The following is a 27,191-nucleotide window of genomic DNA, read 5'->3' as shown; positions in this document are numbered from 1 at the left end:
GAGTGACCAGGAATAACGGTCACAAGCTGGCAGAGGGGAGATTCAGGTTAGATATCAGGAGGCGCGACTTCCCGGTCAGGGCGGCTAGGGTCTGGGACCAACTTCCAAGAGAAGCGGTGCAGGCTCCTACCCTGGGGGGCTTTAAGAGGAGGTTAGATGAACACCTTGCTGGGGTTGTTTGACCCCAGTACTCTTCCCTGCCATGGCAGGGAGTCAGACTCAATCTGCTCAGGTCCCTTCCAACCCGACCAACTATGAAACTATAAGGCAGGGAGGATGAGGACTTGCACCACAGCAGCCACTCTGCAATATCTACCCTACATTTAATACATGCTCAATGCAAGGTAACATTAACATGCCCTATCTCACTACGAGGTAAGTTACCTTGTACTCACCATTGCATAAGAGAGTGCACACAGTCAGCTAGTATGGAGTGACTTATGTGCCAAATTTACATCCTTGCTGATCACGTGGCAAATTGTTTCTGCATCCAGAACTAAAAGCCAGCATCACCATGCCTGCCAGAGAAACCACCATGCTGGAACAGCCAAAGCTTTGAGATTCAACCGCGTTTCTGAAGGACAATGGTAGCTTTTGCAATTTAAACATCATAAACCCAATCCTAAGAACTGTGAATTAATATATTCTACTGGCATCCAAGACCTTCTCCATGACAGAGGAAGTAGCTCATCTCTAAATACACTCTCCAGCCACTGAACACCTGCTAACAATTTGGTCACCGCTGGTTCCCCCCCCACCTCTATTTTAAAGACAACATAAATTTGTTGGGTTTTTTTATTAGTGGCAGATGTGAAATAAGCATATCGGTTATATGATTGAATTAAAAGAAAAGTCAATAAGAAGTGGCTACAAAAACCCAGACAGGGGAAAATATTCAACGAGAGAAGAGAAAAAGCAACCACTGGAACAGGTTGCCTAAAGAGGTGGTGGAGTCTCCATCCTTGGAAGTGCTGAAGATTTGGATAGACCAAGCCTTGGCTGGGAGGATGTAGTTGGGGCTGGTCCTGCTTGGAGCAGGGGGTTAGACTAGATGTGACCTCCTGAGCTCCCTTCCCCCCTCATTTTCTATGATCCTAACCCTGCTTCCTAAAGAAAAGCTCTCTAGCTGGTGGGACGGTAAGAGACTCCATCGGGTAGCAGCAGCAACAGCCGCATTTGGTTCGCTTTCCTGTAACCATTAAGCCCCTGACTGAGCATCTAACATGACTAACAGACAAACTCTAAACTGCAACTGGAGTCAAGCCAAATGAAGCCATAAAACCAACTCTGGAGCCAAGTGGGATGCTACCACCATTTTGCAGAACTGCTGCCACACGTACATTGCAGCGCCCTGTGCATTTGGCAGCTCACAAAGGACTGCAAAGTGACTCACCATTGAGACTAAAAGCAGAAGCTTGCAGAGCACAAGAATCAAGATCTCTTTCAGTTGGTCCAGGAGTCTTTGGTTCTGCATGAGTTTGCAGGGACAACTGCAGTGGTTTTACCTTTGGGCAGCCAAATTCAGAGCAGGAATGTCATGATGTTCCCCCAGGACAATCCCCCCAGGAAAGGTGACACACACAGGCTAACCCCACTGAAACGGCAGCGTAGCTGTAGCATGCAACTCTACCATGTATTGGACTTGCTAGCACGTTGCTCCAAAATCAGCTAAACCCCAACCTTCAAATCAAAAGCCTGAGAAATGAAGGAAATGCTTATCCTTTCTTTGTAATCTGAAGCTCAGTAACAGAGAATTAGGATCACTTTGGGCTCGAGACCCTACAAAACAGAGGAAGATGCAACCCCGGCTATGAAGAGCTGGCCATCTCCTAAACAAAGAAGTCAACAAGCTTGCATAGCAAACACGGGAGCCAGGGGGAAGGACCAAAGAAACAGCAGTACCTTTACAGACTCAAACCGTGCAGCTAGATGCCTTTCAAATGTTTTTAAGTTAAAAAAAAAGAAAAGAAAAGCAAAAATAAACATCAGAAGTGCCTAGCAAGCATTTTGACAGCTGCCCTCCAGCAACAGCTTCCCTCAGGCATCCCAGTGCGAGGAGGGATTTGAAGGAGAACTGGTACTAGCTTTACTGTCTAGTCCAGAGACCACGTTGCAGACGGAGGCAGCGCAGAAGGAAGGAAGAAGTGCTTGCACAAGAAGCAAACGATGAAGACGGGCACTGCAGTGATGATAGAAATCAGAAAAGCAAATGAGCAAGAAAATGATCTTTGCAGCAGTTTTGAATGGTTTCGAGGGGCAGAGGCAGCTGTCCAGAGGATTAGAAAGTGATGCGGTGCATCCCTCTCGACTAAGACGCAAGGTTTTTCCTAGACATCAGGGCTGGAAGGGACCTTGGAAGATCATCAGTGAGGGCCTGGGCCAAAGCTGTGATGATGTGCACAGTTAGGAAGAGTGCTAGAGGAAGCAGCAGGAGGGCTTGGACACAGCCTGAAGAAGCAGGTCCCTGCACGGCAGAGGCCAACTAACTAGTCTAGATGTCAGCAATGATGGGGAGGGAAGAAAGGGAAGGCTTCTGAGCCATTTAAGCGATATTAGAAAGATCCCTGGAACACGGGACTGGCCAGAGATCCCCCCGGGGAATGGAGAGCTGGCTCTTTTGCACGTCATCGGCAAACTGAACTGAGCAGGAGGATGTGGTCCCTGGAGTGAGAAGCATGAGGAAAGGAAGAGCACGCCTCAAACAGAGGTGTCGAAGGAAAGACCAGAGAGGTAGACGACCTGGAGAAGGATTGCAGCAGCTCTGGGGTTCAGCCAGCATTTGCCGTTGCCTCCTGAGCAGCTGTTTATTCAACCAGAACCTAGAGAAACCCCCCGCTCGATCCATAAAAGCAGATCCGCAGAGCGGAGGAGCAAGTGAGACCATTTGGCTATTCCCTGCCCCTGCATCACGCTTATACAAGCGACTCTTGCAGCCTCCCCAAGTACGAGGGCAGAAGCAAATGGTCAGAATCACTTGAATCTTCAACGACACGATCCCAGATCCCTCCCAGGCATTCACCTCGCTGTTCAGATCCAGGCTACACATTGGTCACTGAGCTGGGAAAGCAAGTGCGATTTCACGGTAGTGCCAGCTTCAGCGTGCGCGGCCCACAGAGACCCGGGCAGATGGGGAGAAGGCGGCAAAACTGAAAGGCTCCAGAGCCATCAAAGATGCAGCCGAACGGCAGAGACCAGGTAGACATCAGAGCGATGCTGACATTTCCACATGCAATCGTCCCAGAAGGGGCTAGCTTGGAAGAACAATCACACGTAAATACAGAGCTTATTGAGAGACACTGAGCGTGATAATAGCCCCGGCTGCTGAAAGGAAGATTAGGGAACTGAACGGAAGCTGTCAAGTGACACCACTGTCGTTAGCTACCCAGTAGTGCTGTTCCCAAAGGACTGGCATTAATGAACCATATTATTTGTGGCTGCATGCATCCAAGTGTAATATTGATTAGCTGCTGGAGGGAGGCACTGCATTTATTCTAACTCGGCTACCCTTCTGCATGGAGGGAACAAACACGCTTCCTGCAAAGTGTCCAGCAACAAGGTAATCTGATCCAGACAGAATGATTTCACACCCATCATTCAGCCTCCAACACCTGGGCAGGACAATGCAGCCTCCATGGGAAACCTCTCTTCTACAGCAACGGTTCACTTCGCTTCGAGGCCAGGAAACGCAGGGCAGCCAGCTTCTAGAGAACCCATCCCTAACGGGCATGAACTTTCCCCAGCCTGGAGTTGGCAGAATCATAGGCCTGGGAGGACCTCAGGGGCTTATCTGCTCAAACACAGCAGTGCTGCTCCCAAATCACCCCTGCCCAATGCTTATCCACCCCCTTCTTGGAGATTCCCCCGCTCTCCAAGCAGGCTGCGCCCCTGCCTCATTGCTCTAGCAGGGAGTTTTCCTGAGATCTAGTCTCAATCCGCAATTTAAAGCATCTTGACAAGCCCAAGCCGCTTTCTTCTTACCTGTATACTTATTTCCCCTAACTTATGTTGCCGCTGCTGTGGCTTACACAGGCGGGTGCTTGGCCACAGTCCTTGCAAAAGGGAATTCATTGGGAAATTTGTATTTTCTCCTGGAGAGTTTTAAGCCAACTGATGGAATTTGGAACAGAACTAGAGCCCTGCCTCAGACTGCACTGGATGAAACAAAACCCCCACTTGTATTTGGATTGTAGAAGGGGCCCAAAGTCCCAGTCAGGCTTTCTTGAGGCAGACACCATGCACATAAAAAGGAAGTCCTCTACCCACAAAGATCTGCAGTCAAATGAATTGTGCAGAAAGGAGCAGAGCAATACTTACAGGCCTTCTATTTCCATTAACATACAACTTGCTAAATACCAATTTAAATTGAACAGGACTTTTACCTGGGAAAGATGTGAGCACGCTGAAGGATGCAAGTGCAATTCAGAAAGACTGTGACAGATTGGAAAGCTGGGCTAGAGTTAACAGGGTGCAGTTCAATCGGGACAAAAGAGAGGTGCTACATCTTGGGAAGAATAATCAAAAACACACAACACAAGATGAGGGACAGATGGCTGACCCCCAGGACTGGGGAGTCTCGGTAGATCACAGATTCAATAGGAGCCGCACACAAAGCGAATGCAGTTTTGGGCTGCACCCATAGAAGCAGCAGACAGGGGCCTCCCTGTTTGGCACTGGTTAGGCCTGCCCTGGATACTGGGTGCAGTTCCAGACTTCACATTTTAAAAAGGATGTGGAAGAGTTGGAGAGGTGGGTAACAAAGATGCTCAAGGACTTGAAAGGTAAGTCATAAAAGGAAAGGCTGAAGGAGCGGGGCATATTCAGCTTGTGGAAAAAGTGCTTAAAAGGGGCCATGAGAGCAGCCTACAAACACTGGAAGGGCTGCCACAGAGCAGAGGGAAAGCACCTTTCCTCTTACTGCAGAGAGAAGGATGCAGACCAATGGCTTGAAGTTGCAGCAAAGTAAATTTAGGTTGGAGAACTGGAAAAACTTCTTTACGGTGTGAATAGCGAAGCAGTGGAATAGATGACCTGAATAGAAGTTGTGGACTCTCCATCACCGGAGATGTTCAAGGGGCTAGAGAGCCACCAGTCAAGGATGATCCAGGTGTAGCAATGCCTATCTTCTACCATGGGGATTTTCCAGGCTTCTGAGCTTTGTTGGTTGCTCACGCCCCCGATTTTTTTCCTGCTATGTGTGTCATGGTGTTTTTAAGCATCCCCAGAGGCATTAGGTGTTGACTACAACTAAAGCTGGGGTGCAATGTTTGTCCTGCTGGAACCAAAGCCACAGGTTCCTGCTACAGGATCTTGCCCCTCTGCTCAGGATCAGACCAACTGCCATATCTGGGGTCAGGGACATTTGTCTTCCTCTGCACTGGGCGGCATGGCTCTCTACCTGGGACCTCTGGTGTATATACTGACAGCATTTCATGACTGCTGCGAGTCCCCTGCTTTCCCCGTGGCAGATGAGGGTGTTAGGTCTACGTTGCAGCAAGGCTGAAGGTAGTCTTATGCAGAATTTAGATTGTGGTTGCACAGGATGGTTTGCACAGGGCTGATCCTGTCTCAGGCAGAGGCTGGACCCCTGCGGCTCCCCTCCAGCCCCACTTCTCCAGGACACTACCTAAGGTAGCGAGAGCAGGTTTTCATCAGGCAACAACAGGACATGCTGACTGTGACTGCTTTGCAAAACAGCTTGCTCACGCAACTGCAAATGCACTGCAGGAGCTGGTCATGAACCTAAACACTAGCACATGGTAATCTAGGCTGCTTTGCTAATACAGACTCAAAATGCTTGCTAGGGTTTCTTCTAGGAATATGGTCCTGAACCTGGATTGCCACACTGGGTTTTAATTGCCAGGTGCAGTTTCAAAGAAAAGGAAACATGCAGGTAAGAAGCAAGGTCACCTTTAAAGAGAAAGGTTTCATCTAATGCATGTTTCCTTACTTCCACCTAAGAAGCCTGAAGAAACCATGTTGGGAATAGCTACTGCAGTCTTAAAAACAGCTTTCACAATTACAATTCTAAACACATTCATGAGCTTTATTGTGCCAGTAGCTGTGAACAGCACTACAGGTCATTAGACATGCTTCCTAGCACTGTACCCTTATGGCTAACTGATTCACCTCTGATATAAATAGACATCTGGCTTTATCATGTCTTTAAATGGGCATTCAAACTGCAATCATGTTGAATGAAGAGGCCTTTGAAAAGTCAGCCAGCTAATAACCGGTAGCTACACAGGACAGCTAGACAGAGCTCGTGTCATGTGTCAAGCAGAAATCAAAAACCAATATGAAAGTGCAGCCACCAACCAGGTACCAACTTTGACCTGGCTTCTCCATCTTCTTTGATTTCTTCCACTAGGGGCTTTTGGTCTTTCAGACCCGCCGCTTTTTAGGACAGGACTGCGAGGGCTTATCTAAAAACAACAACCGCAAGCAGCTTTTGTCACCTGGATAATAAGGTCGTTTCTTAAAAACAGCCCAAATGCTCACTCTCCAAGCCAGCTTCTCCCGGGCAGAGATTTCTCAGAAAAGGCTATTTTTGGTCAAGTTACCTAGAGGTAAGAACAGTAGCTTTGCTACCTTCTCTTCAATACCAGACAGCCAGAAAAAAAAGTCACCAGTCTCAGAGTCACCAAAACGTCTCTTCTTTCATCCGAGGCGAGGTGAATTGCGACACCCAGAACCATGGCACATTGACCCTGGCACAGTTTATTTTCTGCATCTTTAAATCTTGATATCTTGCCTGGTTAAATTCTATTTTCCTCGGCTTGCAAAACTCTCCATAGCTTTTGGTACCTTCTCAATTGACTACTTAAAGTCAAGTCAACACTGAGATCAATTTTCACAGCGTTTGCTGAATCATGGGTCTTTTCATAAAACTGCAGAGTAGCATCAATAAAAATCTTGACATTTATCCGATTGTGCTGTCTCTCTCCAGTGCGGTATGTGTTGTATTTCTTAAACCCGGGGTGGCATGCACTGCAACTACCATGGTAACTGCTTAGGTGTGGTAAGCCAAGGCTTTAAGGACTCCCACATGAATAAGCAGACTTATTGCTGCTTTGATTACAAAGCTATTACAATGCTAACTTGGGTGTACTTCCAGGCAATAGTTGTAAACTTAATTGAACTCAGACTGAGAAGCCTGGACAAAAATTAAAGATTTTATCATATTAACAAGGAGCACTGAAATATTTTAATTATTTTGGGAAAAAACAAATCTTATCGCACACGGTAGGTAGCAAAAGCTCTGGTGCACACGTATTCAGTTTTGAAATACAACATAAAGAGCAAGTCACAGCATGCAGAGGCTGGGATGGGGACGAGCAGGGAGGAAGGTAAGAAAGGAGGAAAAAGGGAATGGAGAGAGACCAGCTAGTGGGACACCGGCCTGAAGGAAACCAGCTTTTGTTTTGAAAAAAACTTCCAGAAGCTTTACAATCCTCCGTTTTTTTCAGTCCTTTACCATCAGTTACAATGAGCACAGTGATCACTTTGGGGTGTTTCTCATTAACTCAATGACTTATTCCTAGTCTAATAAACTCCTCAGCGTTTAGAGCTTATTTGCTATATAAGCCACTGTGCCTGAAGCCTTTATTTTGGATTTGCCTAAAATAGGTTGCTTACCTTGTAAAGAGATAATCCCTCAAGTTACCAGTCTAGGAGTTCCCTGATAGAAATAAGTGACGAGCTACTACGGCAGTGAGCTACAACCTTGTTAAGATGCCGCCGCAAGAAGTGACGGTAGGCATTCTGGTTGTGCCAGGCCATGGTTATGCTAAGTTATGGTGCCGAAAAACAGTTTGGGAGAAAGGGGCCTCCTGACCACCGGACATGCCAATAAAAAAAGAAAACATACCAATGAGCAAAAAGGAAGTACAAACACGGCAGCTACACACGTAAAAGGCAGAACTTACTAATGGAAGTACAGGTGCTTCAACTTAGCAAGCAAAACAGATTAAGATGAACATCTTGAGACAGACAGAAAGAGAAGAGTGGGCATGAGACGGGGGTCCACAAGTATAAATACAGGAGTTGGGAGGCCTGTCCCTTGTAGAGACCTCAGGGAGTGTGAACAACATGCGATGTCTCTCCCTGTCCAGGGCAAACTTCACTAAGTCAGACTGGTTGTTAATCAGACCAACTGCTGCACTGCCCGACAGCAATAAAACTTCCTGAGCTTTCGCCCCCGAAAACATATTTGAGTTGTGTTTTCTGCGTCGCCTTCAGGACCTGAAAGACCTTCAGATTAAGGAATTTCTTTTCCCACTGTGAACGTCTATATAATAACACTCTATGCAAAAATTGCTGGAGTAGAGAATCAATAGACAGGCCAAACAAGCAGTGAAGATAAGGTTGTGTGAACACGGCTGTGGATGGCACGCATGCCATCATAATTAAGACTCCCCTAAACAGGAACATACACTATGTAGAAGAAAAACAGAGGAAATGGATGTTACAATACTTGGTGCAGTGACATGTATTGACAAAGGAAGTAAAATAGACAGGAAATAAAATATATTCATAAAGAAAGAGAGAGAGGTGGATAAAAGCAAAGACAGACATTCAGTGAGCACTTACAAGTGGAATTTCTCCTCCCAAACAGGATTCAGGTTGCCATAAATGGTTTTCGTTCTCTTCTTTGTCTTGCCAACTTGAACAGTCACATATGGATCACTAGATCCGGTTTTGTCCTTGGCCTGCAGACCCTGAGCACAAACCACTGCAGGGGAAAAAGAAATGTTTTGTAAGCCTACCATGCTAAAAGACTGCACGTCTTTACTGTGTGAGAGCAGTGGGACACGTTATGCTGAGAAACCAGGATGCTACCCCAATTACAGCCTCCGTTTAACCCCAAGAGCAGCCCGCCTACCAGTGATAGTGATCTTAGCCAACCATTTGGAGGTGCCATCGAGCACGCTCTGTTTCACGGTCTTCATTTGCTGAGCGTGGGCTAATTTGCTCTCACAAAAGACATCTCTGATCAAGTCAAAGATTTCTGGTTTGTTCCGCTCCCGAATCTTCATCCGATCCTTCATGGCCATGATGATGTTTTGGGTTCGATCCTCAGCTCCATGTTTAGAGCTCTTCTCTGCTGCTCCTGGGTGTAGCAAGGTATGAATGAGTTATCAAAAGTTTGCAAACCCAGAGGCAATCATATAAAAGTTAAGTGACGCTCAACCCTGTCACCATGAAACTAGATTCCCTAGTACAAAGCTTCTTCCCACTGAACAGACTTAAGTTTTCACTCATGTACATCCCATTTCAACCACTAGGAAGGAAACGGCTAATCAGGGCCACATCTGTAGAAATTGCTCGCTGCCCTCCTTAAAACTCAACTTGTGTGAACTCTATGAAAATACTTGACACAGGTTAGGTGCCTGGTGTGCTGAACCTGTACTGTGCGAGCCAATTTTGTCCTACTTCCATCTGCTGTTTCACCTTCACCTTGCGTAGGCACTGTCTGTTCTGCATGAACACAGTGCTTGGCACAATACGATCTTCATCCACGACTGAGGCTCTTGGGTAATGCAAATAACTTACAGCAAAGTTGCATGAGTGCAGTCAGATACCGCCTTCGAGTAGCAAACTGTACTGTGCTGTAGCTCTGGATTCCAGAAAACATTTTATTTTTGCCACTAAGGCACAAAAAAGATGGATATTAAATGAGTTTCCTCCGCAGAGAAACGCTTTCTGCTCTAAATCCAATTTGCAACTTCATCCCCCTTTAGCCACTTTCTGCGTGGGATTTCATGTGTGATCCAAAACTTACGATGAGATTTGCGATGAAACAAGTCTGCTTTCCAACGTTCCATCGTTCAAAACAGGTACGTTTCACTTTTTATTTTTAAGTTCATGTAAACCACCTAAACTTTCCAAAATCTCCCTCTGAGACATAGGTTGCTATAGCAATTCCTATTTGAAAGGCAGTAAACCAAACTGAAGGGGAGACACCTAAACCCACAAGAGAGAAAGGTGCCAGTGTAGTACATACTGCGCACTGGTCACAAATACATGACGCCAGCATGAGAACATCATCTTTGAAGGTACCCATCTACATTGGGAAACCAGGCACATTGTACACATCTGTACACCTCCAAGAACCTAATTTCATAGAGAAGCAAGGCTGGAAGGGACCCCAAGAGATCACCTAGTGCAACCAGAGATTGGACCTGCAAACCAAAAGCTTCTTACAAGGACACAGAGGGTGGTGATGCTCCTAGGAATTAATGCATTCAAGTACCCTTTTTTTAGTCATGCCAAAGGCTCATGAAAATTCAGTGCCATTTTAACATTGGATTTGGGGAACAAATACAAAAAAAGTGATTAACAAGCTAGTACACCTTAAGGCAGATGACAGAACAAGGAAAAATGGGCAGCAAGGGAAATTGAGATTAGGTAATAGGAGGAAAATCTCACTGGGAGGGTGGTGAAGCACTGGAGCAGGCTCCCTAGAGCAGTGGTGCAGTCTCCATCCTTGGAGGTGTTGAAGACCCAGGTAGACAAAGCCTCGTCTGGGATGATGTAATTGGGGCTTGTCCTGCTTTGGGCAGGGGGCTGGACTAGATGTGACCTCCTGAGCTCCCCTTCAACCCTCATTTTCTATGATTCTGTGACATAAGGCAGCAAGTGGATCCAAGCCTTTGTCTAGGCATAACATTTGCAGAGGTTCAACTGGGGACGTGTTTTTACAAGAGGCAGTCAGATCAACACAAAACCCTATGTGGGCATTCAGATCCATCTGAGAGCCAGATTGCTTTAGCTTGCTTCCTTTTTACTGGATTCACTTAAGCAGCAATAAGCCACTCAACCCTAGGTACGCTATCTGTGCATAATCCTGTGCTTGTAACTAAATTGCTTTAAAACGTTCGTTTAGCTAAATCGATGCTGGTGCGCGCCTGGAGAAAGCCAGCGGGTGACAAGGACACCTGTTAATGTGAAACTTAGCCAAGCTCTTCTTGAAGCAAACAGGTGATGATCTTGATATAACACGGGTATTCTGGATCACGTAAAACTTTCAGAGACCGGGGACTGAGATGAACAATAGGAATGTGTGCACATAAAAACCTAGCAATCTCAGCAGGAAGGCGACTGACTAATGGACTAGAGACACTTTGGCTCCCAGGGCTGTCAGGCGAATGCCTGAAATTCACTGCAATAAAAACACGCAACTCATAACTTCCCGAGTCTTACAAAGAGTAAAAAATGTATTTCCTTGGAATAGATTGCAGTCCACGGAGTTGCAAGGGTTCATTAAGGATGCTGCATACTGAGGCATATTCTCAGGGTGAGACTTGATCTAAAACAGACCATACCTTTTCAATACCTGTTAATTATTTTTCATTGTACTTCCTAGAGGCTTATTATCCTGCATTTTATTTAGTACAAGAAAGGCTTTACTGAGAGAGAGCCTCAGAGCATCCAAACATTGGTTGAAGACTAAATTAAATAAAGTGTGAATTAATTATGCAATCCCAGCCGTCTCCACCTCATTGGTGAAGAACCAGTATTTTTTCACATTCCTCCCAAAGCGAGGTCTCATATCAGCCAATCGTCCCACTACAGACCTAGCATTTACTAAAAGGGAGTGAAGTGGAAATGGTCCTTAGGGCAATGCTTTGAACTTCAAACACAAAGCACTACCGCAGCATAACAAGACTCAGCCCTGAGATGTGCTCTCTATCCCTTATGTGCGCCTACATAAAGTTCTGAGATAGCTGCAAAACAGAATTGGACCGTGTTTTCAATCACAATTGTTTGGGGTCTTGAAATCTAAAATGAACCGACAGCCTGCTGACTTCATGGGAGGCCAGAACAAACTGCAAACTTAAAGGCATCGGGGGCAAAAGTGAAAGCAGCTTCATCAGGGTTTTCAGAGGAAATCCCTGACCATGAAGCACACAGCTACAAAGTGATAGTGTAGCCACGATGGTCCAGAAATTATGTGAGAGGCAAGGATTTCTGAGCGTGAGATCTTTTACTGACGCAACTGCATAGTTGGGGTAGAGTGAAATGGCTTTTGAATGCAAGACATCCTCTCTCATCAGTACTGAAGACCATCTCTCACCTCATCAGAGACCCGACAAGGGATGTCTTGTTTTGAAAGCTTCGCCAACTCTACCCCAACTGCGCAGTTGGTCCAAAAAAGATCTCACCTTAAGAAATCCTTGCCTCTTGAAATGAATCATGGCACTGGTCAATGTGTGAGCGGATGCAGGAGAGGAATAAAAAAAAATAATCTAGCTATGATGATGATTCACCATCCTGGAACCAAGATCACCGCAGAATCATAACACATTAAGGATATTGGCAGTTAAATAAGGAAAAAATGAAGAATGCAGTACTGACAGTGTACAAGACAGCTGTTCAGTGGGAGGATAATGCTTAGATATTATTTGTTCTTGGAACTTAAAATAGACATTCAAGTCTAAAATACAGCGATCTTTACTCATTCGGTGCAAATATTTCCCAATACCAAATTCTGGAAGCAAGCGTGTGCTCAGCTTGTAGTGCTATAACCACCACTCATCCTGGGAACCGAAACATTTGTCATGCTGCAAACATATCCATTACATTAAACAATCCATCCTCAGAGCCAGCTTCTGGGGCTGTAACATTATCAAAGTCTTAGAAGCTTCTTATTCAGAAACAACAGTCTTGGCTTCCAGTCTGGAAATGAATCAAAAAAGTCTGGAGGACTTTGAAAGTTAGTTTAAGCTCTGGGAGTCAAAGCAGTGCTAGAAACCAGGAATGCGTGCTGCCGTCCTACGCCTGACTTGGACACTGTGCCATCCGGTCAGACACCAGCAGAGTCCTGGTCATAAACGGGCCAGACACGATGCATCCAAGGGTGTAGAGGAAGGTGGCTGATGTGATTGCAGAGCTGCTGGCTGTAACCTTTGAAAACTTCTGGCGACTGGGGGAGGTCCCAGATGACTGGAAAAGGGCAAAGCTAGTGTCCTTTCTAATCCACTTCTAAGCACTGGGAGAAGGTGATCAGGAAGAGTCCACATGGATTCACCGACGGCAAGTCAACCCTGAGCAACCCGATTGCCTTCTACGATGAGATGACTGGCTCTGTGGATGTGGGGAGATGGGTGGATGTGGGGTACCTTGATTTTAGCAAGGCTTTTGATATGGTCTCCCACAGCATTCTTGCAAGTAAGCTAAGGAAGTATAGACTGTCTGCTGGATAGAAAACTGGCTGGATTGCTAGGCTCAGAGGGTAGTAATCAATGGTTCAATGTCTACTTGGCAGCCAGTATCACGTGAGGTCCTGGGGCTGGTTTTCTTCAATATCTTCATCAAGGACCTGGAAGATGGGGTACAGTGCACCCTCAGCAAGTCTGCAGATGACACCAAGCTGGGGGGAGTAGTAGATAGACTGGAGGGTAGCGCTAGGATTCAGAGAGATCTTGACAAACTGAAGGATTGGGCCAAAAGTAATCTCATGAGGTTCAACAAGGACAAGTGCAAAGTCCTGCACTTAGGAGGGAGCAATCCCTTGCACCAGTGCAGGCTGGGGGTGACAGGCTGGGCAGCAGCTCTGCAGAAAAGGACCTGGGGGTGACAGGGGATGAGAAGCTGAACAGGAGCCGGCAGTGTGCCCTTGGTGCCAAGAAGACTACCGGCATCCTGGGCAGCATCGGCAGGAACGATGCAGGCAGATCGAGGGCAGTGATTCCTCCCTCTATTCAGCACTGGGGAGGCCACATCTGGAGTCCTGTGTCCAGCTGTGGGCCCCCCACGACAGAAAGGATGTGGACAAGTTGGAGAGAGTTCAGTGAAGGGCACTGAAAATGGCTAGGGGGTTGGGGGCAGGACTTGAGGAGAGACTAAGGGAAATGGGCTGATTGAGTCTGCAGAAGAGAAGACTGAGGGGGCTGAATAGCAGCCTTCACCTCCCTGCAAGTCAAGGAGCAATGGGCTCAGGCTGCAGCAAAAGAAGTTGAGGTTGGATATTAGGAAAAAGTCTCTCAGAAGGAGGGTGGTAAAACATTGGACCAGGCTCCCCAGAGAGGTGGTGGAGTCTCCGTCCTTGGAGGTGATGAAGCCCCAGCTCAACGAAGCCCTGGCTGGGATGATGTAGTTGGGGCTGGTCCTGCTTGGAGCAGAGGTTGGACTAGATGTGACCTCCTGTGCACATCATCTTTTAACTGCACCTGAATGTCCTGTCTACACTGACCCATAAATATCATTACCCACACTGCCCCCTTAGTCTCCACCTACTACCTCACTTACCACAATGCCTTCAAGAACCCAGCTCATCTGGGTACTGATTTGACTTAAGAGGATTTTTTTTAAAGGTTAATGGCAGATTAAATAAATAACCCTTTAAGTATTTTGGTATTTCTCTTCTCCCTTATCTCCTGTACATCGTTTGTCATCTTAGGTAATACGTCTCCAAGGCAGCAGCTATGTGCATCTGTTTCTAAATGCTTCTCAAACAGCAGTTTGAAGCGATCTCATAAATATAAATTGATAACCTATTTTCTGGCTCACTCATCTCTTGTGTGGAAATAATGCCAATTATTATATAAAGGGCTATGTTCAATTTTCATCATTACAACAGAGCTGCAAAGTGTACTAAATTTTATTCACTGATTAGGTGCAAACTGCATCTGCTCCTTGTACCAAATATTCAGCTTCCTAGAAGCTAGAGTGAGAAAGTCTCAGTGGAGGAAAATAACTAAATTTAATCAACTCTAAAATAGACTTGAGAATAAAGGCTCCGCTACTCTACGGCGAAGAGCACTCGAGTACACAAGCAACGTAAATAGAACAGTCTGGTTCACAAGAACAAAACCCCGAACGGCAACTCGCAATTTGAAGGTAGCATCTGAAGCCTAACAACGGAATTGGTACTGCGATCTTGATCACTGCAAATTCGTTTGACACAAATACAACTTTCCCCTGAAGACTCGTGTGGACTGAAGTGGAACTACTACATTGGCGAGCAGGCTCCTCTAAACTGACAGTGCAACACCCCCACCCCACCCCTGTTAAGAGGAAAACCTACTCTTTTGGAGTTTAAGGCACCTCGGGATGTACAAAGTCTCAGATGTATTTGATCGCTGTTGACACTACATACTTTGTTCTGGGCAGACCCAAATCCTCAGACCAAATCCTCTTCCATTTGAAAATAGACTATTTTTATTGGTACACAGTGACAGCAGGTAAGAGTAATGCAGGCAAGGCAGACAACATCATAGAAAATGAGGGTTCGAAGGGATGTCGGGAAGTCACATCTAATCCAGCCCCCGCTCAAAGCAGGGCCCGTCGCAGTGGGGTGGGCAAGATGGGCTGGTGGCATGCCCCCTGTCCATGGTGGCCTTGGGACCACGCGCTGCTCCGAAATCCCTCCTCCTGTATTGTTTTCTCCTCCTGATGACTCTTCATTTCCAAGCACGGGTGATTGGACTGGTCTCCCTGTAGTCGTCATACTGTCCACGTTCTGCCCTGGCAGCATATTCCTGTGTTTCGACAAACCCGTCACATGCACACATCTTAATTTGGTCATTTTCCAATGTCTTAATTTGGGTAACCCCAGCTGCCTAATTTGGTCTGTCCACCAAGACTGGAAATCCCACGGGCTCTGCAGCTGGGCACTGTGACCTGGCTCCAACGTGGCAAGCCTATCTTTATTATGAGTTTTCAGGAAACACTGTGCAGATTTCCCAGCCTGTTTGTCCGTTGGCCTCGGACACGGCGTCTGCCTTGAAGGCTGTAAAACTGTCTTAAACAGGCTTTTAGAAACCGATTAGCCTTTGCCATTGCCCTAGACAGTTATTCTAATGCAATATCTACTCTACCTACAAGCCAATTCCTGAAGCAAATCTCCAAATATCATTTTCTAGCCAAATCGCGATACAAACAATTGCTTTTCTTCCAGGAATTGCACATGTGGATTTCAAGCGGGTGAACCAGCTGGGACCTTTGCTCATTCCTTAAAAACTTCACCTAAATCTCTTTCCAACGTTTAGAAATAGATATCCTTTTTAAATGTGCTTGATCTTCACTTCTTTTCTTCCAGGCTGAAATCTGCAAGGGTAGAAAATACCTCCACAGGGCTGGCCAGTGCCTTTCCATAGGCCTCCAGTGGGAACATGCGTACTCACTGCAGCCCACCTACACAGCACAACATTGAGAGCCACAAACTGATTTCTCTGCGGTGCCTCCCCCTTGCCCTGCCTTCTCTCAGGCTCCGCAGTCAATTGGGCTCCTGTTCTCAGCAGGAAATGACCCTCTACATTTCTCTCCCGACTGTCTTGTCAGATGTTGCTGTCCCCTTGCAACGTATTTTCCCCTCATACCACTGCACAGCTTGGAAGTAAAGCCACAGACCACAGGAGAGTTCAGCTTTTGATGGGTGACTGGTAGCACCAATGCCATGAGGAAGTTTCTCCTCTGCTCCACTAAGAACTAGACATTTCTTAGACCCAGGTTTCCTCCTATGGATTTTAGTCCCATTGCCCCACAGTGACACTGCTCAATCATCTCCATATCCCTGTGTCTGGTACCTATTTTCCTCCTGACTCTCCTTAGCATTGCAATAAAATACTACAAGAAGCATCACGTTTATGCATTTTAATGTATACTGGGGTGCACAAGGTTTAACGGTGCAAGGAGTTTAATGGTTTTCCTTCTCTAATACTAAGGACCATCTGCCTGATAATCAATGCTGCATGGTAAACTGCAGAAAAACTGGAACAGCAACAAACTGAACCAGGGAAACCCAGAGTGAACAGAAACTGTAATCCTCCTCTCCCTCACAGGGCCCAGCCCCCCTAGAGATCAGCAACACTTTCACCTCATTTCCTTTTGAAGGCATCTTACTGTCAATCTAAGTCAGTTTTTCCAAATTACAAATCATCCTAAGAAATAATTTATAGAGAGTAATAAAAACAGTAATAATTGGAATGCACTGAATGCAAAGAATCGGATTATTTTCATTCCCTTTAAACATTTCCTTTGCTCATACTAGGTCTCATTTACATTATCAGCTCCCGGCCCGGTTTGTTGGTTTGAAAAGGTTGTTCAGACATGCAATACTGCAGAAATAACAGGAGATACAACAGGTTTATTTAGTCTAGAGAAGAAAGGTTGGAGGGGGATTGAATAGCAGCCTCCAACTCCCTGCAGGGGGTTGCAAAGAGGATGGAGCTGGACTGGTCTCAGTGGGGGCAGATGACAGGACAAGGAGCAATGGTCTCAGGCTGCAGCAAGGGAAGTTGAGGTTGGATATTAGGAAAAACTCTCTCACAAGGAGGGTTGTGAAGCACTGGATGGAATAGGTTACCCAAAGAGGTGGTGCAGTCTCCATCCTTTGAGGTTTTTAGGATCCAGGTAGACAAAGCCTTGGCTGGGATGATGCAGTTGGGGCTGGTCCTGCTTGGAGCAGGGGTTGGACAAGATGCGATCTCCTGAGCTCCCTTCCACCCTCACTGTCTGTGACTATGATTCTTCACAGCCTACACAGCACCTATTGCTGTAGGGTACTCATATTTCAGGCATTCACTTCAAGTGTGGTCACTAAATACCTTTGTGGATCTGGACTGTAAGACTCGAGGCCCCATTGCGCTGTGTACACAGTGAAGGAGCTAACAGCCACTCCAGAGGAGTTGACAATCGAAACAAGGTGAGCTAAGGCTGAGAAAGGAAACAGGCAGAAAGCAGCCGTGACTTGTCTGGCAGGGCAAAGGGGGAGCGAGTGAGTCAAGAACACACCCAGACTGCAGCACAGGGCTCTCTGCACTCAATCCTGAAGCCTTTTTCATCCTCAAACGCCACTCCCCAATCTGCAAGTTTGGGATGGAGGCAGAGAGAGGAAACGGCCTCTCTGAGCTGTGCACACATACCCAAGCATCAGTCTTCTGGGACAGATAATACACCTAAAAGAGGGAAGCAGGTGGAAGCAGAAGCCTGGTAGTCACACAACAGTAATGCAGAGCACCGTTTCAGAAGTCTCACTTATAATCAGCAAACGTGAAGCGTTATTAGTAGCCACAGAGATTTTAATCCCAAGGTTGTCACCCATCTAAGCAAACTGACCATGAAAAGGCTTCAGCCCGAGTTGCCTGGTGAAAACATTTAAAAACAACTGCTCCCTCCTCCCTTCCGCTATGGACAGGTTACAGCAAAAAGCCACTCACTCTGTAAGCAGTCGGCGTTGAGCAGGTCTTGGCACTTCTCGTGACACTTGACCCCACATTCAGTGCAGCGCATGCCCTGCCGAGCAATGCCCCACAGGAGCCCCTCACACTCGTAACAGTACGTGGGAGTGGTGGCTGTCCACACCTCAAAATTGTGAGGGGTTGTACAGGAGATGGGGTAAATTAAGGCTTGAAGTGTCTTCTTATATACATGAGATTTCTGAAAGACCAAAACATGCACCAATCAGCAGCTGAGGTTGAAGACGACTGTTTTCTCCTGGGAGGAAGGAACCACTTTTGACAGGGAACATGTTACTGTTAAACCAAAAAAATTAAAGCTCGTCGTGTGATGAAGATGGAGCTATGCGCGAGGTAGCTAGGCCTGCTCACTCAAAGACCCAGCAGCAGCACGAAAACAGCTTTTCAAATCAGCTATGCATATAAACCATAATCATAACCAGGTCTGTAGGTAACTGGCACATTGCAGCACCAAGTTCTACCTATCGTCTCTTGGTACTTTACAATTCAGCCCCTTAAATACCATCGTCATGTTCTAACCTGGGACAGGACAGCTTTGTTTCCATGTTGGTTTATAAAGCAGGTAATGCAGGGCGCTTTGCAGCTATGCATCCCTGCAGAAATATGCAACGCTGGGCAAAGACTCCAGGAAAAGCAGGACCAAAACCCACGTCACCACAGTCCCTGGGAAACCAGCCACTCTACTTACCAGCTCCTCATCCTTGAGAGATGTTCTCGTGGCCATTGCTGAGGTAATTCCAGCCTTCCGGGACTGAACCAGTGACTGAGGAGATGGAAAAAAATACCAAGCAGTCATTTAGCATCCCTTATATACAGTTCCACTCATGCCACATACTTGTACATGTGCAAGAGGGAAGGCACTGTCAGGCCCGTAGTGAACAGAAGTCACCAGCCCTCTGTTTCATTGACTTAAAAGTCATCTCTTCTACCCCAGGAAGAGACATGATGCATCCTTTTAAAGCCTAAAAGCCTGTTTCCAGGTCTTGTTTCTGTCTGCCTCAAAGCACCTGGCTCCGGCATCATTTCTATTATTTTCCATCTAGGAATCACAGGTGAAAACTGGACTCTCCTTCAACCTTGCATGAGACAGCAGATAGCAAACATTGCCATTCACAACATACGATGTTCTCGACTCCTGCCCCAGCTTCTACATACAAATTCATTCATAAACAAGGAAATTCAATGCTCCACTTCGTAACACAAGGAACCCAAGAAGGGACAGCTGGATGGGGCAAGACTGGGAAGGGAGGGATTAAAATAAATGGGCTGGGTGAGGTGAGAAGGGCAGCATGCATTTGAATGCGTCTGCATGCCACATTCAGCAGCCATCACTGATCATAATGAACACTTCTCTCTCAGTAGTTTCCTCCATGCCTTGAGCAAAAGGTCTGCAGTCTTAGGCTACTGCTCCTTCAGTACATACCACTGGCATTAAGTGATATCTGGAAGGCTAAAAGAACAGATTATAGCCTTCGGCCAATGACTCCAGCTGCATGAAGAAGTCATAGGGAAATGAAAGGCAATGTTGCTGGCTCTCCTGAAGCCAGAGAAACCTCTCAGGAGACATGCCTTGCTCCGATTTATGCTGTTTGAGGACGGGATTGAAAAGGTTCATTCAGTTAGTGATGTGGTTGAGGGGGCAGAGCTCTGTCTGCACACACACCGTGGCTCTACAGAACTCCAAATAAAAAAACCCCAACACAATAGTGAAAGGAGCCGATGGTTTTAAAAAACAGAAACAAAAGGCTCTGGTTCTGGTGATGACTTGTTGGACAATTTAAATCTCCACTTACCATGGCCTGCAGACAGAGAAAGAGAAGGCATACAAAAGAAGTGTGAAAGGTTAATTTTGTGACCACAAAGATTTCAGGGATACAAGCAGTTGAAAAAAATCGCACACGACGCTTCTCAAACGAGCAGACAATTAAATCTGGTTTTCCCATAAGAATGTATAGGGTTTGGCAACTTCGTAAGCAACCTTCTTTAGACAAAATTTCTAGCGTTAGATCGTGACAGGTAGGTAGGAAGACAGGTAGGTAGACCAAAGCAATACAAGCCAACACAGTGGGCTTAAGTTAAACTCACATGCCATTATGTCAGTGTAACAAAGCTGATTACACTATTTAATGGTTGCTGTTGGAACATTTAAATGCTAAATTAATGGGTCACAATGATAGAAATTAAAAAAAAAATTGAGTTGCCCAACCATGCCTGTGTATAGTCTAAGACACAGAAGGCACATTTATTTTCTTCTACTATTTCCTTATCTCCCAGTTATATCACCCAAATATTATTATCAGCATTTTTACTTTTGTCACCATAATTTAGAGCCAGTACAGCAACAGTGGGGAAAAAAGCCGACCTAATTTTTAATAAAAAAGATTACTGCAATAAATTACCTTGAATAAATTAAAACAAGAAAGTGTCTGCAAAGCCAGGCTTCATTCTGATAAAGATTTTTCAAAGCAAAATGTTAATTTTTAACACATTCTACTCACAGCAAGGTTGCTGGGACTCTGTGTAGTAATGAACTAAATACCAGAATGCAGGCCCAAATACCAGGGTTTCAAATATAGATTTAAAAATTAAGCTACATGGGCACATGCTAGGAAAAAGCTGGCTTTCAAAAAAGTGATTGTGAAAAGCAAACCACTTTCATGTTCACTCCTAACAGAAAGTGTTACTGCTTTGTGTTCAGAAAAAGATAATTCAGTGTTTATACAGATAGACTTGTAGCTGAATTACAAGCCATTGATTTTCTAATCACAATTAATCAGGAGTAACTTCTGCCAGTTTGATTAAATCATCATACGAGCTTATTTAAATTAATAGGAGACCTACAATCACTTTAAGTAACAATGAACATCACTGCACCCCAAGGGGGAAAAAAATGATTACAGCAATTACTGTACTCATGGGGAGAGAAAACCTCTTACCAAGTCACTGACAAGCGGAACTGGTTTCTTTTTGCGTAGATCAGGCATGCTGTCAATGCCATAGAGACCACCCGCAGGCCTGGACGTACAGGAGGGAAAACATGTCAGCAAAGTCATAGGAATGACACAAGCGTGTCAGTCTGACACCTACAATCCAACAGAAACCAAACTCTGCCTTCTGCAAACCCATCATTAAACTTAAATCAACGCATATGAGACTAAATGAACTTACATGTGAATCCTAAACTCAACAACCTACAGAAAACGTGAGGCCCTAAAACAAAGAATGTATCAGTTCTGACTATTTGGGGCACATGTAGACTAAATGAGGGGCATGTGTGCATGACACTTTAAAGCAGGTTACTGTTTTTGTACCGCTTTAATGGTGTCAGTGTTTGCACACATCAGCGGTGTATTGCACATTAATTCCAGCCGCTTTAGCACATTTGGCGGTGTAATGCATCTTAAATGACTTTGGGGTGCAGCAAACTAAAACACCTCTGAGGAGCTTTAGTTTGCTGCTGTACAGCTGCAGAGCAAAGCTCCTGGCTCCATGTGGCTCAGGGAATGCAGAGACAGCCTTTGCAGGCAGCCTGGCAGCAGCCCGGGAAGGCAGGCTCCACCGAAGATAAAAGGAAAAAAAAAAAGCACAGTGAACCTGATCTTTTTTTTCCCCCCCTGGAGCCTGCCTGCCTGCATGAGCTGCACAGGGACTTGGTCCTTCCCTCCACGGTTGCGGTACCCCCTGGGAGCACCTGAGCTAAGTGCCTGCAGGTGGGTGCTGCCAGGTGGGGGGGGTGGCTGCTGCCACAAATGTAAGCACCAGTCCCCGCGCCCCCCCTTTCCCTCACAGCCCAGGGACCACTCCGCCTGCCAGCAGCTCGCCCTCCCCACCACCGGAGAGACAGGTAAGACATGGGCATACGTGACACAGGGCTTACTTCACCCTAAATTGAAGCAGCATTTTAAAAAACCCACCACTTCAAATTAGGGCACCTGGTTCATCTACACACACAATCTGATGCACGCTGCCTCCTTTTGATGAAGCTAAATCTATGATTTCCCTCTAGCATGTTTTATGTTGTGAAACCCCTTTGGAAACCTGGAGAACGTGCTCGTCTCACTCATTCTTCTCAATATTCCTCAAAGAAGTCGGTTTTAATGAGGAATTGTTTATTTGCTGGTAACGAGTGGACAAGAACCATGCTACGATGCGACTATGAAATGAAAGAGGAAAAAACATTGAAAGAGGGGTAGGATCAGACTACGGGTCTATAATGCACTGCCACTCCCTTGAGTCTAAGAGAAGACTTAGTCTTAGGCCTTGGGCCATGTCATTTTTACAATACAATCCAAATTGGGGGATACCAGAGAAGAGATGTTATACCCTCTTCAGGTGGGTGCTTGTTTCTGCTGCCTGGAGTCAGAACATTAGCAGCAGCCTTGGCCAGACTTGATTTTATTACCACGACTTAGGAAACACGGGACCGCTGGGGTCATGGAGAGTCATGCCAACCAGGATACCGGTGGACAAAGTCAAGAGTCCAGTGCCACCCACCCCACACACAAACACATGTCTGAGCTGCAGTAGAGTCTGTCAATCCTGGATTGGCCTCATCAGCCACCTTCGGACAGACAGATAAGACTACATGGAAAACAATCATCCTCAACTGCGAGGAACTGCCGAAGCAGCAGCAGCAGCAGCTCAAAGTATAGAAGATGTTAATTAACAGCACCCAGAAGAGATGCAAAGTTTTTATTTTAAAGCAAAAAATAAAAGATTTTCCTTTGTGAACATGAACTTTGATACCTGTTGGCATACAGACTTCCTTTAAGCAACAGAAGGCATGCCTTGATCATGTCTGTAATTCTAAATGGAAACATAAGGCTGGAAAGGACCCCCTGGGTGACTGAGTCCAGTTCTCTGTGATTGCAGGCAACGTGCAACCACACGGCCTGCATCCTTTAATGGATATGTCCAGCTCCATCTTAAACCTAGTTAGGAGTAGTTGGGCAAAAAAAAAAATCTAGTTTCCATAAATAGCTAAAAACATGACATACCCTCCTGACTTAAGTGCCAGCCAGCCATTAGTAAAGTTGGTAATGGAGTGAATGACTGAATTCCTTCCATGGAGACCAGGGCCATTTCCTTGGCAACACTTAGAGCTTGCAGAATTAAACAGTATAGTCTGTTTTTCTTGATGCAGAAAACAGTTGCAAGAAATCTATTTGGGTCATTGTCTCAAGTGACAGCGTTAGGCAAATGTAAGTTTGTGCTCAAAGACTGGTTTGTGACTGAAAGTTAAATGGCTCAGTAAATTCCCTGCAATCATCAGCTAAAACCCAGGGTGAAGGCAGTATGTTAACTTTGAAAGCTATAAGCACGCAGTCCTTCAGCTTCAATGAGCTTTCACCAAATTTCAAGTAAAAGCCAATGTCTTTAAGTGAATGCTCCACTTCTCTCTACAGAGAAAATCTAGGGTGGATCAACAAGCCTCCATGGACAAGTGACTGATACCCACAGTCCCATACTTACTTGACTTTTCTTCCAAAATGTCCTGAAATGGTACTGCCATCATCAACAGCACTCCCCATGACCGCAGGTACTGAAGGCACTGGCCGATGTCACTGCACAGCCACTGGCAAGAATATTTGAGCACTTGTGGCGCACAGGCCAGGTCCCAGAGGACTGGAAAAGGGCCAATGTGGTCCCTAGTTTCAAGAAGGGGAGGAAGAATCCAAGCAACTACAGGCCAGTCAGTCTCACCTCCATCCTTGGTAAAGTCTTTGAAAAGATTATTAAGGCTCATATATGTGAGAGCCCAGCAAGAAAAATTATGGTGAGGGGAAACCAGCACAGGTTCGTAGCAGATAGATCATGCCTGACTAATCTAGTCTCTTTTTATGACCAGGTTACAAAACACCTGGACACAGGAGTAGGGGTGGATATCATTTACTTAGACTTCAGGAGGGCCTTCGATACGGTATCCCACCCCATACTGGTGAACAAGTTAAGAGGCTGACTTAAATGATTCCACAGTCTGGTAGGTGGCAAACTGACTAGAGGGTCGTACCCAGACAGCGGTGGTGTATGGGTCGGTATCGACCTGGAAGGACGTGGGCAGCGGGGTCCTGCAGGGCTTGGTCCTTGGACCGATACTCTTCAATGCCTTCATCAGTGACTTGGACGAGGGAGTGACATGTACTCTGTCCAAGTTTGTGAATGATACAAAACTGCAGGGAGAAGTGGGCAGTCTGGAGGACAGGGAACAGCTACAGGCAGACCTGGACACGTTGGACAAATGAGCAGAAAACAATACAATGCGATTTAACAAGGAGAAATGCAAAGTGCTGCACCTGGGGAGGAAAAACGTCCAGCACACCTACTGCCTAGGAAAGGACCTGCTGGATAGCACGGAAGTGGAAGGAGATCTTGGAGTCCTAGTGGACTCCAGGATGAACATGAGTTGTCAGTGTGACAAAAGTCATCAGAAAAGCTAAGTGCACTTTATCATGCATCAGCAGATGCATGACAAACAGAACCAAGGAGGTGATACTTCCCCTCTGTTGGGCGCTGGTCAGACCGCAGCTGGAGTACTGTGTCCAGCACTGCCGGAGGGATGTGGATAACCTGGAGGGTCCAGAGAAGGGCAACTCATATGGTTAAGGGCTTGCAGACCAAGCCCTACGAGGAGAGACTAGGGCACCTGGACCTCTTCAGCCCCCGCAAGAGCAGATTGAGAGGTGACCTTGTGGCAGCCTATAAATTCATCATGGGGGCGCAGAAGGGAATTGGTGAGGCTCTACTTACCAAGGCACCCCTGGGGGTCACAAGAAATAATGGCCATAAGATAGCAGAGAGCAGATTTAGACTGGACATTAGGAGGAACTTCTTCACAGTGAGAGTGGCCAAGGTCTGAAATGGGCTCCCAAGGGAGGTGGTGCTCTTCCCTAGCCTGGGGGTCTTCAAGAGGAGGTTGGACGGGCATCTGGCTGGGGTCATCTGAACCCAGCACTCTTTCCTGCCTATGCAGAGGGTCGGACTTGATGATTTATTGAGGTCCCTTCCGGCCCTAACATCTACGAATCTATGAATCATTCTTGATGAGATTACAAAAATTTAGCTGAAAAATGTAATTAAATAGATCTAACAGACTTCTGGAAAGTCTCTAACTTTGGATCACAGGAAAGTAAGACTGGAAAAAGACTTCAAGGTCATCTAGTCCAGCCCCATGCTCAAGGCAGGATTAGTCCCAACTAAACCATCCCAGGCAAGCATCTTGAACATCACAGCATTTCAATTAAATCACAGAAATAATAGAAAATGAGAGTAGGAAGTGACCTCAGGAGTCCATCATCCAGTCCAACCCCCTGCTCCAGGCAGAACCAGCCCCAACTACATCATCCCAGACAAGGCTTTGTCTACCTGGGTCTTAAAAACCCCCAAGGATGGTGACTCGACCACCTCTCTGGGTAGCTTATTCAGCATTTTACTACCCTCCCTGTGAGAATGTCTTCCCTAATATTCAACTTCAACTTCCCTTGCTGCAACTTGAGACCATTGCTCCTTGTTCTGTCCTCAAATGATGAGCGCTATCGAACATCAAAGCACATGCTGGATGGATTAAGAACTGGATGAAAGATCTCAACCAGCAGTTGGCAATAGGAAACCATCACTGAATGCAGGTGTTCCTAGTGAGGTGTTAAAGAGACCAAAGCTAGACCTAACCCTGCTCAATGTTTTCATCAATGATCTGGAAGTAACAAGAAAACGAATGCTGAGAGCTTGCACACAAGACGCAGGTTGGCAGAATGGTAAATAAGAAGCCAGGCCAGTCTGCATCCCTTGGGAAGCTGGGCCTGTTCAGACTGCCTTTCACTACGACTGAATGCAAAGCTAGCAGGGCAAGGAACCAGGGATGGAGTCCAACGCACCAGCAGAGAGGGACTGTACCCTGAGCAGTGTCTGGGGGCCAGAGGATAAGCAACCGAACGTCAACACTTGGTGTGATATTTATGATAAAAAAGGCCAACAGACTCTTTAGATGTGTAACCAGGAAGCAGTGAATAGAAGCAGGGAGTGATTTTTACCCACAAAGAGAGAAAGGACCAAACAGGTCCTAGAACAGCAGTGCTCAAGCCCCATGGCCAGCTGAGTGGTGCGGGGCCAGTCCACGGGCTGGATCGAGTCCTGGGGCCTGACACAGCCCCCACTCAGTCCTGGACACTGAGGCCGGGCACCCGATCTGGCGCACCGGGCTTGGGGGTCCCCATGGATCTTGGGAGGAACAAGGGACAGAGACCAAAGCTACAAGAGAGAGGGACTATGCCACCACCCCCCGGCCGCAAAGTTTCCAGACCTGTGGGAGCCCCACAGGCCAGACAACAGCACTCCAAGCCAGATCTGGCCCTTGGGCCAGGAGCTGGGCACCCCTGCTTTAAAACCCTGGGTCCAGTTCTGGCATCCACACTATAAAGAGAAGGAAAAAAAAAGAGATGGGTGCTGGGAAAAACACTGGGGGTGGGGAGTGCTGAGAAGCTCAGCCTCTTTGCTTCATCAGAAAGACTGATCAAGTCACCTCCAAACATCTCTGTAGGGAGCAGAAGCTTGCTCACAAAGGGCTCTTTGGCCTAGGATTGACAGCAGGAAGGTGATGCTAGGCAAGTTCAGACTTGAAATGAAGTGCTTTGCCCACCCAGTAATGGGACTTATTGCACCGTTGTTCCAGTTCTCACCAGCTCACCAAATGCCCATTGCTCAGACAAAAATATAGGCAGCACTACAAACAGCTTGAATGTGTGCACGCTCCCTTTCTGGAGTGTTGTACGGGCATATATTGCACTACAAAAGTAACGTGCATCTGAGGCCCAATGTGCACACAGCAGGTTCACACGCAATAGGACTGAATGCAATTTGGGCGGCGCTATTACAGAGTGAGGGGCTGGAAGAGGGAATCAGAACTGGAGTGTCTGATTATCTGCATGAAAACTGCCTGTTACGCTGTACTGTAGATGAACCTGATTCTGAAATGAAGTACTATTTTTAAGCATTTGC

General features: G+C 46.4%; 1 protein-coding gene across 4 annotated transcripts in view; it reads right to left on the bottom strand.

Moving 5' to 3' along the window:
• UNC13B (unc-13 homolog B) overlaps window positions 1-27,191 on the bottom strand; it is a 315,070-nt gene that overhangs the window by 93,419 nt on the left and 194,460 nt on the right. For all 4 annotated transcript variants that reach the window (XM_019531900.1, XM_019531901.1, XM_019531898.1 and 1 more), the window contains 5 exons: window positions 21,137-21,215; window positions 18,889-18,963; window positions 18,162-18,381; window positions 8,882-9,109; window positions 8,590-8,731 (listed from right to left, as the gene is read on the bottom strand). In XM_019531900.1, coding sequence (XP_019387445.1) covers window positions 8,590-8,731; window positions 8,882-9,109; window positions 18,162-18,381; window positions 18,889-18,963; window positions 21,137-21,215 — 744 coding nt within the window. The remainder of the gene's footprint in view (window positions 1-8,589; window positions 8,732-8,881; window positions 9,110-18,161; window positions 18,382-18,888; window positions 18,964-21,136; window positions 21,216-27,191) is intronic.

The sequence above is a fragment of the Crocodylus porosus genome, unplaced genomic scaffold (assembly GCF_001723895.1).
Source record: "Crocodylus porosus isolate Cpor-Errol unplaced genomic scaffold, CroPor_comp1, whole genome shotgun sequence".
Taxonomy (NCBI): domain Eukaryota; kingdom Metazoa; phylum Chordata; order Crocodylia; family Crocodylidae; genus Crocodylus; species Crocodylus porosus.
The sequence above is the reverse complement of the archived record's forward strand: the minus strand, read 5'-3'. Positions and strand labels throughout refer to the sequence as shown.